This window comes from Leptidea sinapis, chromosome 25 (genome assembly GCF_905404315.1).
Source record: "Leptidea sinapis chromosome 25, ilLepSina1.1, whole genome shotgun sequence".
In the NCBI taxonomy this organism is placed as follows: domain Eukaryota; kingdom Metazoa; phylum Arthropoda; class Insecta; order Lepidoptera; family Pieridae; genus Leptidea; species Leptidea sinapis.
In genome coordinates, this window is record NC_066289.1 from 9,379,133 (window position 1) to 9,397,882 (window position 18,750).

General features: G+C 35.3%; 1 protein-coding gene across 2 annotated transcripts in view; it reads left to right on the forward strand.

Moving 5' to 3' along the window:
* The window catches only part of LOC126972152 (protein FAM91A1), a 28,677-nt gene extending 10,835 nt beyond the window's left edge, over nucleotides 1-17,842 (forward strand). Inside the window, exons 9-19 of one of the 2 annotated variants that reach the window (XM_050818740.1) lie at nucleotides 1,019-1,121; nucleotides 2,743-2,850; nucleotides 4,038-4,124; nucleotides 5,692-5,870; nucleotides 6,626-6,792; nucleotides 8,332-8,556; nucleotides 9,410-9,556; nucleotides 10,256-10,785; nucleotides 11,854-11,957; nucleotides 12,576-12,645; nucleotides 13,432-17,842. In XM_050818740.1, the coding sequence (XP_050674697.1) occupies nucleotides 1,019-1,121; nucleotides 2,743-2,850; nucleotides 4,038-4,124; nucleotides 5,692-5,870; nucleotides 6,626-6,792; nucleotides 8,332-8,556; nucleotides 9,410-9,556; nucleotides 10,256-10,785; nucleotides 11,854-11,957; nucleotides 12,576-12,645; nucleotides 13,432-13,542 (1,831 nt within the window). In that variant the 3' untranslated portion in view covers nucleotides 13,543-17,842. Of the gene's footprint in view, nucleotides 1-1,018; nucleotides 1,122-2,742; nucleotides 2,851-4,037; nucleotides 4,125-5,691; nucleotides 5,871-6,625; nucleotides 6,793-8,181; nucleotides 8,557-9,409; nucleotides 9,557-10,255; nucleotides 10,786-11,853; nucleotides 11,958-12,575; nucleotides 12,646-13,431 lie in introns of those variants that run through there. The other variant, XM_050818741.1, reaches the window with a different exon arrangement.
* Nucleotides 17,843-18,750: the final 908 nt, after the last annotated feature.

An 18,750-nucleotide genomic window follows, 5' to 3' on the forward strand; every position in this document is an offset into this window, starting at 1 on the left:
TGAGCTAGAAAAATAATAACGTGATAAACGCCCACTCCCCCCTAATTGAGATTTGGAAAGATTTAGCTTGATCCCCTCCCCCCTAGATCACCTTACCTAATTAATGGACGCCCCCTGATGCTTGTGATGAATATGAAACTGAAATATTACTATTTAATGTATGTATCACATTATCGGTGCGGAATTCCGATGAGCAAAAACCATTGTTTGTCGTGAAAAACCGCCAAGCATATCAGCGTCATTTTTTGGTAATGCTAGTTACTTTTGCTGATTACCTTTTAATTTAAACATTAGAGAATTAAGTATTTCATATTATAACACTTATTTTTATTTATTTCTGTTTCCGTTATTAATTATTAGCACTTGCAATTCATGCAAATTTATTCATAGTGGAGCAGACAAACCAGTGTGACAGAATGCCATTAATTTAAATAGTTACCAACGCGCAGATGTGGACCAATATAGAAAAATAGCTTAAGCAGCTGTCAATTTGGACAAGCTTAACATGGCGTGGCTTCTATGCCCAGCTTGTCAGATAAGTGGGTACCGAACTACTCACCTTAGCGGTACCTTTTCCCACCGGCAAGCTGTAATGTGCAATCATTGTTGTTCCAACCGAAACAGGAAACGCCCCGTGGCTAGTAAAGATATTGAGCTAATTTGACTTAACATCTTATGTCTCAAAGTGAAACCACAAAAAATTTTGAAGAAACAAAAGAAATTATTCAACTCAGATTCTAAAAATGAAACACCAGTTAAAATCTAGACTAGAGTCGCATTATTCATGATGTATTGGGCTGGAGTGATCGAGCACCGATATCGTAAAGTGCAAGATCGTCTATGGATGATTGACAAAAATAATGGATCCAAGTTCAATCAAAGTCTTGCCCGATTCTTCTGGTACTTTTATCGCAAGGAAGTGATTATATATTCTATTGATTTTATCAGTTATTCGATTTCATCTTAATTCTGTGTTTGTATTTTATTCTGTCTTCCTGAAGAATTTTCTATTTAACAGATATCGCCAGATTGCACCGCTAACATTCGAGTCTCGCTTAGATGAAGATGCATTGCAGATGGAGCCCGTGTTGATAAAAGATATGCCGTCTACGTCTACTCAGGTGTGGTTCACGCTATCTAAAAAGCACTAAAGGCCTACGCAGACCGGGACGGCAAGGCAAGGGATTTTGCCGTGAGTCAGCGCACACTGGCCGCTTAGATACCGCGGCATTCCAGCACTTTGCCACGGCATGCCACGGCGTGCCGCGGCACGACAAAGCACGCCTCAGCGACTCCTGCTGCCTGATACACTTTTAGTCTTCAGTTGCGTTTGATCGAGTGTTGGTGTGCCTCAGTTTTAAAATGGTAGATTGGGATTTGGTGTTGATATCGATTATTGCAGATGAAGAAGAAGGTGCACAGGCTAATAATAGGGATAGAAGAAGATTTTGGGTTGATAATTTATGGAAAGAAAGGGAATCAAAGGGTGAATTCAATAATTTATTTAATGATTTAAAATACGACGTGCAAAAATTTTATGACTATCATAGAATGGATTATGAGCACCCCGCAGTATATCACTACGAGCGCCGGAGTCCGTGGCATGCCGTTGCCTACCGCAGTATGCCACGGCATCCCGCCACGGGAGCCTGTGGCGCGTGTTGCGATAAAATCCCTTTCAATGCCACGGCATCATTTTAAAGCATAGCAATTTATGTCGTATTTCTGTACCAGTACGGTTGAATGTCCATTAGTAAAAATTAAAATCCCTTGCCTTGCCGTCCCGGTCTGCGTAGGCCTTAACTGGACAGGGTCGGGATTTGTTTGCGCATGTGTATAGTTACGCACAAATCATCCACGATAGCGCAAAAATAATCCACTGGTTGATAAATCGTTAATGCACAGTTACATCGCCAGCGATCTCTTCACTTATACCTTCACAACAGTGTATAACCTTAGTGAAACTGTCTTAAAGCTATTGATGATTTAATAATTATTAAAGAAAAATAATATTATATTACATTGATTTTCTATTCCAGCGGTAAATCACCTAATTAATTAAAGTTTTAGCTGAAATGAACCGTGATAGGTTTGTGGGTAATTTATACCGTTTCTATTCCTGTTTAATTTATTGTGTCTATGCTACTCAAATGTAAGGCAGAACCTAAGAGAAATATCTTGTGAATGGGTGTAGATTTTGACTTTTAATTAGCTTTTCTTTAATCGAATTTCGAATAATAAGAATACACACTAATTCAACTACATTCAATTCAAATCTTAAAGATCTGATAAAATCTTTGTTGAAAACTATCACAAGAATTCTTTGAATATATTTTTACGGATAGTATCTCTTTGTCATCTGATTTCGATCTGAACAAAAGCATTTGAAGATCTAAGTCATACCATTATACTTAAAAAATCAATGCTGTTAGGTATCAGAGGGTTCACCTTATATTAGTTAGCGGCTGCTTATAAAGCTAATAATCTATAATGCTTAGGTATATAATAGTATTAAGTAGTTTAATAATTTCCATTTAGGGGTACCGCAAGGGACCATCCTTGGTCTGGTGATGTTCAAAATCTCAATTGTCTTATTTCTAAAAGGTTTGGAGCAACCGAGCAGTATAGGGTTTTGTATTTATTCTATCTATATATAGGATATTGACCTTTTTATCTTAAGTCTTAAGCAGTGCGTCCGAGCCTTAAATTATGCTTTTTAACATTATTTTTTCTAATTACCAGAGACCTCAAGAAGTATTTGAATATTCTAACAATGCTGGCGGACAAAGAGTTGCTGTGTTGTTCGACTCAACCCTAGCCGCGTACTTAATGATGGGAAACCTATCACCAGTAAGATTCCATATTTATCTTTATTTATAAAATAAGTAAATCATAAGGAAATATAGAATTTTCCAATATTTATTTTTAGAAATTCAAATAAAATTCCAACTTTGTATAACCCTACTAAATTTGATCAAAAACAAATTCATTGTATTATTTCAACATGATATATCTGTATATTTTTTTTATATAATTTAGTTTTATTTGAAATAATCTACAGAATGAAATGTAATGTAGGAAGTATCATAAAATATATAGTTAAGTTTTTAAAAATCGGATTTATATTTCATAAGAAGAACACATACATACAAATATAAGGGTTTTATTATGGAAGAGGAGAACAAACAAGCATACATACTGCAAACTATCATTAAATGGTTTGTGTTCACCGCTGCCGATAATCTCTTGTATCACACCAGATGACTTAAAAGAGCGCTGCCGACCTTCTGCAAAATTTTAATAAACTTACTTTATCTGTTACCTACGTCAAACTATAAAATACGTACTAATTGTATCATTATTCCTTTACTTTACTTTATTTACATTGTGAACTTAATAAAGCTAATAGTATGTTTATGCATATTAACAGCATTAAGTTCACAATGTAAAAAAAGAAAAAATCATAATAAAATTATTAATATTATTATTTTTCCTATTTTATGGATTGAGTAATTTATCTATCTTATATCTTTCAACGAGCAATTCTTGTATATATATAATTTAAATATCGGAAACGGCTCCAACGATTTTCATAAAAATTTGTATATACATTTCGAGGAATAAATCGATCTAGCTAGGTTTCAACTTAAAAAAAAATAAGTTTTAATGAGAAACGGCTACAATAATATTAGAATACAAAGGTAAATTTCGCCACTATATACAAGACTATAATAGCTCAGACGGGACATTGGGTGATCCGGAAAGCAGAAGACCGCGGTTCGAATCCAGATGTCCTATTAGTTTTTTTTGTTCAAGTTATGTACATTCTTAAAAATCCGAGCAAGGCTCGGTCGTCATTTAATTTTTTATTTAATTTATAGATTATCAGACAAAGGTACTTTCCCAATTACTATGTATGTGTTTTGTTTATTTCTGTTATTCATCTTCAGTTTTGTAATGTAAACATATATATTTTATTTCTAACTATACACATTATTATAATATCTATCGATGCAAAATATTTCGTTCAATTATAGGATCTGAAAAGCCATGCGGTGACTCTATTTGAAGTGGGTAAGCTGTGCGACGAGAGTTTAGATAGTCTGCTCATGGAGTTGGACAAGGTATGTACAATTATAGACTTTTGTATAGTCGGTTTAAAGCGGTTAGTGTGTGTCAGACCATTGTCGGCTGAGTTGAGCTGTATACCAGTTGGAGGCTCCTTTGCACAGGATGCCGGTTGGATTATGGGTACCACAACGGCGCCTATTTCTGTTGTGAAGCAGTAATGTTTAAACATTATTGTGTTTCGGTCTGACGGGCGCCGCTAGCTAGTGAAATTACTGGGCAAATGAGACTTATCATCTTATGTCTCAAGGTGACGAGTGCAATGGTAGTGCCGCTAAGAGTTTTTTGGTTTTTCAAGAATCCTGAGCGGCATTGCATTGTTATGGGCAGGGCGTATCTATTACCATCAGCTGAACGTCCTGCTGCAGTAATGCTTAAACATTTCTGCTTCACGGCAGAAATAGACGTCGTTGTGGTACCCATAATCTAGCCGGCATCCTGTGCCAAGGACCCTCCCACTGGTAAATTCATATTTATCATATAAATGATTGCACCTACCGGGATTCGAACTTGGGACCTCTAGCTCAGTAGGCAGGGTCACTAACCACTGAGCTATAGGGGTCGCTGTTAACATTGTGAATGTTATTGTTTGTTTATATTATGACATTTTAATGCATAACGTCAGTCATCAACCGAGCATAGGTCTTGATAGTGGGTGATCGCCCTGGGAGATTGATAAATTGAGGCCATATCTGAACGGTTTTTCATAGCATTTCACAGTTAGAGTAATTGTATCAGTCACTCTCTGTCGTTAGGACCAAGGTCACATGACGTGTGATGTAACCTAAAGCACTATATCTAAATATAGGCATACTTATTCACAGAGGAATAGTACAGAAGTGTCACTTAGTTACACCTTTGAAATACATAGCCTTTAAGTACCCGTTAATAAGATTGATTTAAATCGTTATCAGTTCAGCGTTAGATTATTAACACAACATTATGCATAGCAACATTACTAGTATTTATCACTAGCAGGTAAGGTGGAAGACCGATCTGACAAGGCATCTAAGCAACCTAACAGAGCTTGTTAGAATAAAGAATTACCTATGTATTTTGCCTAAGTACTTAGATTCCTTCCCTTTTTATGCTTCTCCGTGTTTGAGAGAAGTTTTAGTTCTTGATAAACAAAGAAAGGAAAATATGTACCAATGGCAGGAATAAAAGCGGCACGTGTGTCGCGGTGAGCGATTGACGCATGACTGCATGTACCCCGTGGAACCCGTCGGTATGATTTCGTACCCAAAGCGCGGAGTGACACACTCTTGACATATCTTTTCGAATATCTTTTTTGTCTTTATGAAATTTCTAATCATTTGACATGTTAATTTTTTTTCACGACCTATGAAGCATTGGGAATGTTTAATGCATTAGTAGTACTATATACATTTTAGCTTTCAAGTCTTTTCCTCCGTAAATACCTATGCTATTGGAAATATTACACTTGGCCACAGTGACATTTGCATTAAAATTATTATATTACTTTTTTGTTGTTCTTTTTTATAAATGCCTATTATAACAGCAAATAAACTGGGGTGAGGTTCAGAGAATGTGTCAATACAGGTGGTGGGTGATCCGGAAATAGAAGGCGAGGCGCGTCGCTACCTCGCAGCCGCCGCGTGTCTAAGGACAGCGCTGCGCACGCTTCGGCCTAAGCTGCGACCGTTAGACTTGCTGCGCTGTGAAGCGCTGCATGCGCTTGATGCGCCGGCGAGGATACGCCTACTTACTACGAAATATAGGTAGCAGAGATATCTGATTTATTACCATTGACGTACAATAAACAACTAGACTCACAATCACGCTCAAAAATTGAGTGTGATTGATGTGAGAGAGTTTTCGTTCAGTTGTGTTTCGACTGCTTTAAATATAACGTTAATGCAAGTATTTAGTGAAAAAATCTAACTACGCACAAATGAGCAGGTGTCATGCATGTCTCAAGTCTCAACGCGGCATGCGCAGGGCTCGCGCGATTAACAGAGTGCCGCGACATCCGCTTATTGGCCTCTTTGAGACTTGCGTCTGTGTGCGAGCGTCGTTTACTGCGTGTGTTCTTCAAACTTAATACAGTTACTTATACTTATTGTTTCGTACATTTTTATGTTTATATATATGATAATCCAAAGAAAAGTAATAATAATTAAATTTAGTAGGTACTTATATAATTCGTAAAATTAAAATTTTAGTTCTAAACTTTAATTACTTTTTTTTACTATTTGGCCGAGGATATTTGGACAACCCTAGCACAGGCTTGGGTCTAATTGGACTGCCAGTTGCAATCACCAGCCTTAAGTTTATAGTCTAACGCTTTTGTTCGGTCATTGTAAGGTTTGGTGGGTAGATTTAAATTCATTCTTCTGACTACACTTATCTAGACATTATTACACATTATTTCTAGTTAATTAATTTACATCATTATTTCTACGTCTAGAAATTATGGTGTAAATTGTTTTCACTTTTTTAAGTCTCTGAAATAAATAATGGTGACTGTCATCAGGCTGGCGATATCCACGGCGCCACTGAGCCGCGAGGCTCGCGCCGGCAGCGCGGCGGGGTCGTTGCCTCACGTGGGTCCGGCTCCGCCTGAGGCCAGTTCGCCGTGGATGCGGCTGTACCTGTACCACGTGGCCGGCTATGGCCCACCCACGCTGCTGCTCGCGAAGGGTCAGTCGCTTACATTATATACATCATAATCTTTATATATATCATTCTTCTGTACGTGTGTTGACAGTGAACTCCTCCAAAACGGCTCGACCGATTCGAATGAAATTTTCTGTGTGTGTTCAAGTGGATTCGAGGATGGTTTTGATTCACAATTGAACTACCTCCTAATTGGCTGGACTGATTTTGATGACGATTTTTTAGAGTGTTCCAGTGTATTTGAGATTGGTTTAGATTCTCAATACATATAATTCTCCTACGTAGGTATGTTAATGATCTACTCCTAACCGCAGTCCCCGAAATGCTTATTGCAGTATTGTATTCATAGAGTAAACAATCACTTTGGCGATAAAACTTTGAAGAAAATAATACCATATCTGCTTAATAGTTTGCCAGAGGACATCCGACGAAAACCAAAGAAATGAATTTAAAAAACTATTGATGTATTATTTACTACCTGTAGACAAACTGTGATGACTCGCTCGAACCTGCAGACAAACTGTGTAAACAGTTTTAAAGTATTAGTTTAAGTAGAAACTGTTTGTTTATAATAAATCAATTAAAAAAAATACAGAAATCAATTTTAATAGTCTTACACGACGTAGACAAATTTCTAATGTCACTGAACAATTCTCTCAAATAACTGAGGTGTGCGGGCTATTGTGCTATCATTGGTCAGGTAATTATCACAAAATTTCATAAACAATCTTTATCTACACCCATGCTTTAAATCCTCTATTAAAGATTCTGAAACAGTTAGCTTATTGCCAACATTAAAACACTCAATGTTCTAGTAACCATTACATCATCCAAACGAGTGTTGTAATGTTGTACTAAAATTGTTGCAATGTAAATTACTACTATATTTATTTATGTGTTCGCTCAATCACTTGACACAAGAAGTTGAAAGCCACAGATAAAAAATCGTCAATAATAAGGTTAGCATTCCTCCAAACGATGACGTAATTCATGAGTTTTACCTCGACTCACACTCATTCGAGGAGCCTCATGAATTCCTCAAACTGACAGCTATGAATACCAAACTTGAGTTCCTTTTAAGTCATTCCTTGAGGCCTCCTCGACTGAATTCGAGTCGAGGGACTTTCGAGGTAACGACTTAGAATATGGCTGTAAGAATATGAGATTAGCATAATGGTATTAAGTTCGAAATTGATGTAAATAAATTTGTAGTTAGGACTTTTCGTGATTGTGAAATAAGCCTATCATAAAGCAGGAATTAAGTGTGTGTATTATATATTTAATAGATTAATTGTGTGATTTTGGCGACATCGGTTTCCATAGTAAAATGATTCCATTTCTACTAGTTTTTTCTATTCTGTGATAGGTACAACAAGGCAACGATATATTTGATACAATATACTTACTTAAATATACATAAATAAATATAATCCATCTATGAATCGGAAACAAACATCCATATTCATCATATAAATGATTGCACCTACCGGGACCTCTAGCTTAGTAGTCAGGGTCACTAACCATTCGGCTATATATGTCGTCAGTTAAACTTGGTGTTTACAGGTACAGTTCTGCGCGGCGTGCCCCGGTGCCTATTGGGGTTCTCCCGCCTGTCGGTGTCGTGGTGGGGCTCGGAGGGCGAGGCCACGTGTCTGCCGGCCGCCGCGGCGCTCACTGCAGCCAACACGGCGCTACGACGCGGACCAGTGATGGTGCAGGCCGCCGGTGTGCGATCACCACCGGCAGTAGCACATCTACCTTTCCCGCCTAAAGCCGATGACAGCGATGGTGAGAATTTCTTTATGAAAGTACCTTCGAAGACTCTGTCGTGTGCTTATGTAATACAGCGCACGTTACGTTAATTTTATTTCATATTATATATTATTATTCTTTTTTCGCAAAACTTATGGTATTTTATGGCTCAATAATTCTCTTCTATCTATAGGATGTTTTTTCCGGATCTCCTCAAAGATTTCTACCCGCAATATTTCCACTGCGACCTGCACCTGCTTTGAGATCTTTTTTGTAATAGAATCTACGAAACGTTAACAACTCTAGTACCAATTCGTTCCATATGCTCTACCCATTTTTTCTTTGGGAATTGCAGAACCTTATATTTTTATCTACGAGTGTGGTGCGGGAATTTACTTTATTTTTGGCTCTCAGACAATGAGAACAAAAAAACAGTCGACAAAGTAGCACTAGCTAGCTTTGAAAGTTTCTCTTTGTACTTGTTTCAGTCGTCAATGGGATTCCATTAATTGAGCTGAAATTTTTTTGTGAAGAAATCTTTTTTTCACGTACAGAATCTATGAGAACATGTCATGCTCCTTATTTCTTTGACTAGATAGAGAGTTCTTTCGCCCTTGCTTATGAAAATACGGATCTACATGATTTTTACTTTCGACAAGAGGACAAAAGCTAATATAATGGAAATTCTTAAGGGTTTGTTAAGATATTTCCCCTTTGTTACGTTGTTGTGTGATAAAATGTGTTGGGTAGTGCGGTGCTCCGAATTAGCGAGCTGTCATTATATCTTGCATCCCACCTCGCATTAGATTTAAACTGAGCGAACTTGAGGCGTGCTAGTGGGTACTATTAGTTATACATTAGGAGTTATTGATGTATTTTTTTTTTTTAGACGCGCAGTGTCTGTGGCGCAAACACGCGGGGTTGCGAAGATTGCTGCGTAGACTGCGTCTGACACGCACGGCGGGCTACGTCACGCTCGCAGATATCGGCGTGCCCGACCTCGGATGCGCGCGACCTCCCTCGACTGTACAACTTGGTGAGAAATAATATAAGACAAAAAGAGAAATATTTTCTTTATTACTTTACTTACTTTATTATCGACTATGTAAAAATAATTTAAAGACTAATGCATCTCAAAGCTAAAAACCATTTTCGTCATATAACCTTCGTAACAATAAAATCGCATCAGATCCATTACTTTCGGAATTAGGACGTCATTGACAAAAAGGCACCCCAAACTTATAACAGTCGTCTTTTCTCAGAGGAAATGCGGAAATAACCTACATAAACAGGTACGCATGGCAACTTCTCGCAACAACTCATGAGTAGAGGTAGATGCCTTGCAGATTTGAAGACAAAAAAAAGAATACTATGAAGTCAAAATAATATATAATAGTTGATCCCAGAGGATCCTACGAGTGACACGTCGGGACAGGACCCTGTGGAGGGACTTAAGGGTCTTTGTCATGAGTCAAATTGAGATTAAAGATATGAGATAATAATTAGTACAAGTGTTTTCAGTGTCTGTTTGTCATTTCCAGGGAAAACTAAACATTATATTCTCCATTATTCTTATTAAATTAAGTAAATAAATATAGCTTTGTTAAATCCATTAAATCCAGAAAATAGATAGCTATTAAGTTACATTTTAGACTTGCACATTAATTGTAATCAAATTATAAATGCATGCTTCGAATTTTTTATAATCTAAACGCAATTTTGTATCTTACCACAGTTCAAACCCGAAAGAAAAAAGATATTTGTGGCATAGCAAAACCGGTGAGCGAGCTGTCTCTATCATCAAACGAATCTACTGACAAGAACATAGAATATGCGAAATCCATAAGTAATAGACTACAATCGCCTATAGAGTCTCATTTTGCCGTTACACCAACCGTAGACAGCAAAACAAGCTCACCTGCTAACGGATTCACAAGCGTCGAAGGTGGGAAATTACTATGTGAAGAACTGGACAATCTAGAAGACAAAGAACCGTGCGTTAATCTCGATTCAAAACATTCCGTTTCAAATAGTAAAGAGTCTATCGCCGAATTGGTCAAAATACATTCTATGACGAGTATAGACAGTATGAAGTTCGAGGATGATAAGTTGGTGGATCAGTTTGGCGATCTGTTGAGTCCTGCTGAAGAGACTGTGTCGATGTTTACTCAGCTATCCAACAGGTTAACGAAGATAAGTAATGACGGAGATAGCGGGGTTGATACCGCACACAACAACTCGGATGACGAAACTTGTAAACCTGAGGTAAGTAATACTGGACAATCTTTAGGACAATCAGACAATTTAGTACTACTAAATCACTCCAAAATGCAGTGTTTGTCCAGGACATTATTCAGTAAAAATTCTAGACGAAGCTATCCCGCTCAAAGTCACGCGTGGTGAGTATAGTCGGTGCCAAGGCAAATGTAATAGTAAGCTTACATTTGCCTTGGCACCGACTTCAAAGCTATCAATATGTAGCACATACAGATGATAGTATTTTATTAATATTAAAGGTAAAGGTGTATTAAATTAAATTTTTAGTTAAGCATTTGATACTTTTCAGTTTTTGATGTCGGTTTTTTAAACGCAGTTTTTTTTTATTTTTTACTTTTTAGTGTAATAATAATAAATAATCTGAATGGTAACTCCTAAAAAAGGCGTACACAAAAAACAATTATATCATCGAGGTAAACAAAGATTTTCATAGAAAATGTTCATAAAATGAAAACTGCTGGGCCAAACTATGTAAACCAAATGGCATCTATTCTGCATCGAACTAAAGAAAAATTACGTAAATCGGATCATAAATATAAAAAAATACCGACCGAATTGATAACCTCCTCCTTTTTGAAGTCGGTTAATAAATCACTCCAAATGCAGTGTTTGTCTAGGACAGTATTGCTAAAGGCTCGCGCACACTACAGCTGCAACAATGCGTAACGCAATAATGAAATAATCAGTCAGCCGTCCGTAAAAAACACCTCCCAAAGCATACTGATGTAAGCCGTATCACATTGCATCGTGACAACAATCTGCCTAGCCCATTTCATAGCTCTACTATTGCGGGCGGTGCGATCCTCTGGACTGGTCTAGTATGTGCGATAGTTAAATAATTAAATGTAGATTATAGGTAACTAATCTCGCCATAAGTATTATTACAAATTATAAAACTTTTTTTTATTTAATTCAAATTGGCCGGTGCCAAGGAAAAAAACGGCTCTCAACCTGCATTACTTTTGTTTTAACCAATATCACATGTTTTGCTCAGTTGTTTCTCAGTCACACAAAAATATCTGTCATATTACGGACAATTATTTGTATTTTTTTTAGAAATGGACGATACTTGGACTTCATTTTGGCATTCCATTGTTTGATGAGGGCATTTGTGAAAAAGTATGTCAGAGTATTGTGGACAGAATTGCTAAACCTGAACTGTGAGTATATTTTTAAAGTCTTCTCTGAGTTCTCTAGTGATCTCTTCAATATTTCATTCAATTCCATAAGTTCATCACCTTATTGAAACACCATGATAGCCAATTCCAAAATGGTCGACATGCCAACTAAAAAAATATGTTCCTTTTACGTAATATAGGATACAGCGTTGCGCTACAATGGCGATAATAAATGAACACACGGAAAGAACTACTCAACCGCAATCATAAAAAGAACATCTAAAAGTCAAAGTAAATAATTGAAATTATGTTTTTTTTTTCAAACAAACAAATTATATATTTACAAAAAACTTCAACTTTACGTGAGCGTTACACATCTACGAGTTCTGAACGGGTACGGCCGGCGCGGCGTGGGACAAGTAGGTGTCGCTAGCGCGACCGACTTGATATAATGGAAAATTTATTTATTTACATGAATAATGTTTATTAATTTATATATAACCATATATCCACGCTGTACAGTAAATATTTAAAAAAAAACATATGTTATATAATTTTTAAAATACATTTTTAATAAAAATATTTTTTTATAAAAAAAAGTACATATTTATGTGTGTGGATTGTGTAAAATGTTCCTATAATTTTCCTTATTGTTTTCAGATTAGAAAAAATAAAAGAAGATAACGAGTTTATAAGGTCAGATTTACTGAAGTTCGTATCTCAATGTCAGGTGAGGAAACCATAGATCCATAGACGTTATAACCCAGTACACTCCTAATACCAATATTTTTTTCGCAATGCAAACAATTCAGTCCATGAACTGAGGTCTGCAGGCGTAATTGGTCGGGTAATAATCAAAATAAAATTAAAATCAAAGTCGATGGTAAGATCATTTTAATAATTTAGTTACTACGGCTACGCCTCTTTGTGGCTCATTCTTCTAGAATAAATAAGAATAATGGTCTAAGAGCCCGTGGACCCCAGACCTACGTCATTTTTTAAAAGCTGAAAGTTTGTCAGCGCATGCTCCCAATAAAGGTAAGAACGATGGTCCATTATGGAGTTTGGGTTGCAGTGGCTTTGGCAGGTAAGCAGTACTAAAGGTGTGTAAAATACCGATCTAAATACATCAATGAATAAAGTGCGATTTTTCGGTATTACCTTCAGAATATTATTAAAAATCACGTTATTCATTGCCAGACACCTACCATTGTGGCAAACCCTTGCCAGACATCCACGCCTGGGATGGGCTGAGTTTTGTGACGTCTCATGCTGTAATCTAAAAGATTGAAACTCGAAAGTTATTTATTAACATGCATGGAACATCATTCCTTATTGTATCTGGAGAAGGTCGTTGTTTGCAGCTACATACCACCAGCTACCATCAGCTGAACGTCCAGCTCATCTTGTCCCTTATTTTCATAAAAAAAATCAACTTAAATATTAATCAAATAATGTGCTTGTCGCACGTCTCCACTATTTAATTAACGATATAATTTTGTTTTTAATATTTCAGTATAATCCCGGTGAAGATATGGGTATTGTTAAGCGCGGTACTCTCGTTCCTCTGCCCAGGAAGAACCTGGTGTTCGAAAATGGCAGGATCAGCGAGTGGAGTGGAAAGTGAGACGTCGCGGAAAACAACAGATCACAATTGAAATTGAAATATTTCAGTTTCATTTATTGTTAGTTTTGTACCTTATGTAACGCGCAAAATTTAATTTGAGACCCAAACGGAATGCGCGTTCCCTCCCTAATGATTTCGCTACTTACCGCGCTCACTTCTGTTAAGTCTTCAACTTATTTCAGCTTACGTCATGCAAGTCATAAATTAATATATAGTAATGGTGAAAATTGACTCGCTTAATGCATTAGGCAAAGAGGATGTAAATACTGCGTAGAGGCGGTACTGCTTAAGAAAAAATTGAAATTTAGTTTAGTATGAAACGTGTAGTGATTTGACATAAGTTTGAAATAGTAGTGATAAAAGTATGGCGATTGGCGACGAAGTATAATCCGGCTAGGTTTGAAAGCGAACAGTTGCTGAAAACGTAGTGGATTACGGCTATCTCCGTTTTTTACAAGATTATAGCCGTCACCTGTCATTCTATCAATAACCGCACGTTTCATGCAATCGCGTGAATCGCTTTATTCTTAGAGTTTCGCTATGCTGACATTAGGTGCTTCGACACGTCCGAACATGAGTGGCAATCAATTTGAAAAAGTGTAGATTTACGAAATTCATTCTAATTTATTTTTAATAATTTAATGTAGTAAATTAGTATTTCTAAATAAATAAAACGCGTGTAGGTATAATTAACTGAATTCTTACACGATGTTTGGTATAAATTAATATTTTTTATCAGGTAGACCTGAAGTTATTTCTTCAATATATCGACCTTATAACCAATGGACGCCTATTTAAGAGCGTAAGCTTTCAGATACACGCATTATGAATACAGATCCAAGAGGCAATCGCTTTTGTTTACGATATGATGTAATTATTACCTGACTAATTACGACATGCAAGTATAGTTACCTAATCAATGAGCTTTCAGTATCCCGTGCCCGCTCCCTTCATTTGGTTATGGTTTATCTACACCCATGCTTTAAATCCTCTATTAAATATTCTAAAACAGTTAGCTTATTGTGAACATTAAAACACCCAATGTCCTAGTAACCATTAAACATCCAAACGAGTGTTGTAATTCAATTCAGTACAACATTACAACACTCGTTTGGATTATGTAATGGTTACTAGGACTAAATTTTTTAATGTTAGCTGTAAGCGAACTGTTTCAGAATCTTTTATAGAGGATTCATATTATGGCTGTAGATAAAGTATTGTATGCAACTGTTTATAATTAGGTTTTTAAACACTCATGTGATACTAGTATCGTAGGAGTCCACTGTGTTATAAGGTTGACGCTTTAATACAACTAAAGAAAGGTTAGTGAAAAAGAAAAACCAAAATGATAGTTAAAGTGCTGTATTTAGTTTTTATTTGTTGTTATTGTATATTAGTTGTTGTTGTTTAGTAATTGTTTTCAGTATTAATATGTATGAAGTCTTTCTACATGAGGTCTTTTTGTTAATTGTGTGAGAAATAATACGGTATAGTAATAATAAAGTTTTAGGTTTTCACAGGTATTCAGTATAGTTAAATACTTACGCACCTTAGGAATTTTAAAGAATTTAATTTTTGCAATATCGACTCCTTTGTTCTCCTTTTTGCTTTATATGGCTAAAAAAGTATGTCAGTAGACCTTATTATTTCTCTTGGGAAGTGGGCTTTCTAGAGCTCTCGTTGATTTGCCATCAATGCCAGTGCCAGTTGATAATAAAAGAGACCAGATAAGGCTACTAAGCAGAACATTTACTGGCAAAGAATTCCCGTAGTGGCAGATTCTATTGAATGGATTTTATTAAAGCCTCCAGTAATTTGTTATCTTCAAGCATCGGTATATAAAAATCGTGGATACAAGATTGAATACAACTTATGTTTGTTACATTTAAAAAGTGAGTGACAAAAATGTTGAGGAAGGAAATACGGTTACTATAGGCACTTATCCCCATTGAGACGTCATATACGGCGACGCGACCCCGTCTACTCGTCAGTGATGAGTCACTGATATATTTCGCAACTCTTTTGTTTTCCGCCAGTTTTGACCAAATACTAGAACCGAAACATACCGGCTTATATTTAAAACATAAATCATCTTTAATTAACGGCATCATGTCATCATCATGTAGTGAAACAACAAGCAATATTACCTTTCATCGGTAAGTCTGTTTCTTTATTTCATCAAAATATCCTAAAACATGTGATTACGCATCGCGGGTATTGTTTTTTGAATGTCGAATATATTATTATAGATAAAAAGTTATATCTAGTTTTATAGTTAAACTAGCTGACACAGTAAAAGTTGTATTGCCATATAAACTAATAATTAAAATCTTGGGGTATAAAAAATAGTTGACGACCGATTCTCAGACCTACCAAATATATCGTACATAAAATTTATCGTACTACATTAATCATTAATATTCGATTGCCATCTTGCAACTCTATTGCGTATCTGTGGATGGTCGCGATCGCGATACAAAATAGGTGTTGATCGTAGATTGGTGAAAATTTGAAGTTGTATGTATTTTGTAATGCTGAATCATAATAAAATAAAAATAAAAAAAAATAACAATTAATAGTGCGTTCATTACAAAATCAAATGCAATCCGTGGTTTTAGCGTCAATAAAATAAAATAGAAAGAGTCTCATGTTCTACAAAGAAAATGGAGGACATATTTAAACCTTATAAATGGTTATTAAAGTATATCAGCCTTGCGACTCGCAAGGCTATAAAAAAAGCCTTGAAAAATAAAAAAAAATATATAAAAAAAGGCAGTCAATGAGGAATAGAACGACGAGAAAACTGCAACTATAAAGTTGCCAATTTCTTTTATTATAACTTTAAATTACTGTACCATCAGGAATTAATGTTCTCTAAATTTGAACAAGTACTAAAATGTGTTTTTCCTTTAGCAGGTCATTAAATATTGTATTTATTTCTCGTCTGCAAAATTAAAATCACAGGCAAATGCTAGTTACTGATATAAAAACAAAGTAGGTATTAGAAAACTGTAAAACCTTTTATCGATATCGATAGAAAGCATTAAGACGCTAAATAACGTTACGCATAGCGATAAAGTTCGAAATACCTCGCACTGGTTCGCAGTAATTCGGACCAATCACAAACCAATTAGTTTACAGAATTGTTTTCTTTTAAATTGAATTAGGTACGTAAATAAGTGCTAAATATGTTGATGATTGACATGTTGGCAATTGAGAACTTGTCTTTCTAGGCCGTAATATATTTATATGTATATATAAATATAGATATATATATATATATATATCGCGGTATCTATTAAATATGTTAAAGAAGTACTGTCAGCCTCATTATATAAAATAGAGAAAAATAAACGAATGTACCTATTAGCAAACATTAACTTTAACTTTAGCAACAAGGCCATGGACTCGTACTAAAACACAATTATCAATCAATAATAGTTAAAAACAAAACATTTTTCAAATAACGCCATTTCAAGAAAAAGTCCCTTAATTTTTTTTTTGTAAATAGGTAATTGAATATTTAAAAAAAAGTAAATATTCAATTTAATTTGTTAGAAATATAAAAATCGAGCTCACGGCTCTAAAGTATTTTTATTTACTTTTGGATTCAAAAATAATTATAATAAATAAAGTAAAACAAATTTTTCTTTGTGATAAAATATAACACCAAACTAATATTTTTGTGTTAATTATTTTATATAATATTATATTACTAGATGTTTATAACCTTACATTTAATTCCATAGTGTAATACTATATATAAATAATTTATGTTATGAAATTTTATTTATAAGAAAAATAGAGAATTATTTTATTTTTTTAAAGCTGTCCATTTAGATAAGTGCTTTTGTGTTGCCAGGTTAAATAAGTGATATAGCAATAGTAGGGTAGTTGTAGGATTAGCAAGATGTTACCCTTCGTACGTGTAGTATGTAAATGTTGCCTAATTATAAAATTTAATGATGGTTTCGTGATGGAATTTATTATTTAATTTGTACGCCGTAGTTTTTAATTTTGTGCTCATAATTATATCCTGATGACTAAAAATTTTGATAGCCATATTTGTTTCAAGGTTTGAATTCATGTGGCGACTACACGGTATTTCACCAATATAACACGAATTCGAAGTTCTGTTTTAGTTCCTTCTTAAGATACTTGAAACATATTACGTTATTTAACTACGTACTTTAGGAGGTCTGCGTTTATGTTGAATTAGAGGTTATGTATTGATTGATAATTTAATGTCAATAACCAATCAATTAAATTAAAATATTATTAAAATAATATATTAAATTAATCTGGTGTTTAATTTTTTAAGCAATCGTGTTACCTTCTTATATTTTGTTTTAAATTATTCGCATATTATCTTATACTGTGGATTTTACTTTTTCAATATGCGATCTCCTTAACTTCTAGTGTTGTGTCTGTTTATTGGGTGGACTTGGGTGATGGACTGGATTTGTCTAAAACACAGTATTCTGAGGCGATTTTTAGGGTTTGCTTCCTACCAACCTGCTCACTGTGGTTTTCTAGGACTACATTATATTAACTACACGTTCCCTCGTCATCAGCTCGTGAACACATGTAAATTTAATACTATGCAAGCATATAGGTGGTCTATCGTCCGGTTCCTTACTGCATTAGAACTTTTATTATTCAGCCAAAGTCATCAGTAATGGTAGCAAGCATAAGGATGGATTTATTTTTATGCTGGTCGTAACATTTTGTATTCGTCAGGATATTTATTTGAAAAGAAATCAAATTAACATTTTTTTCCATTTGATATTGTAATTGACTCGTAACTTGGCTAACAACATTCAGTAGGTACCTATGTCAAAATAAGTTTAAACAAGTTGCTGGTTTCTTATCCTTTACGCCAAGGTATAGATAATTGCTTACATCAGTGGGATAGTATGTCTATTCGGTGTTCATATATAGCACGTTACTAAACGTCCTACGTTTTGTACGCACAAAAAAACGAGAAGGAAAGGAAAATATACTCCCAGGACTCGGCTTCACCGTGCTTCTTCACTGAACGCACGTAGAACTCAGGGCACCCTAATACCCTGATTTTTCCATCTTACATTAACAAGTTCACATTTGTTACGATCATACAGCTACAATATAATATATATATCATTATATATATATATATATATAATTCTTGATCGGCCCTCTCTGCCTGAAAGACCTGCGGTGGAATGC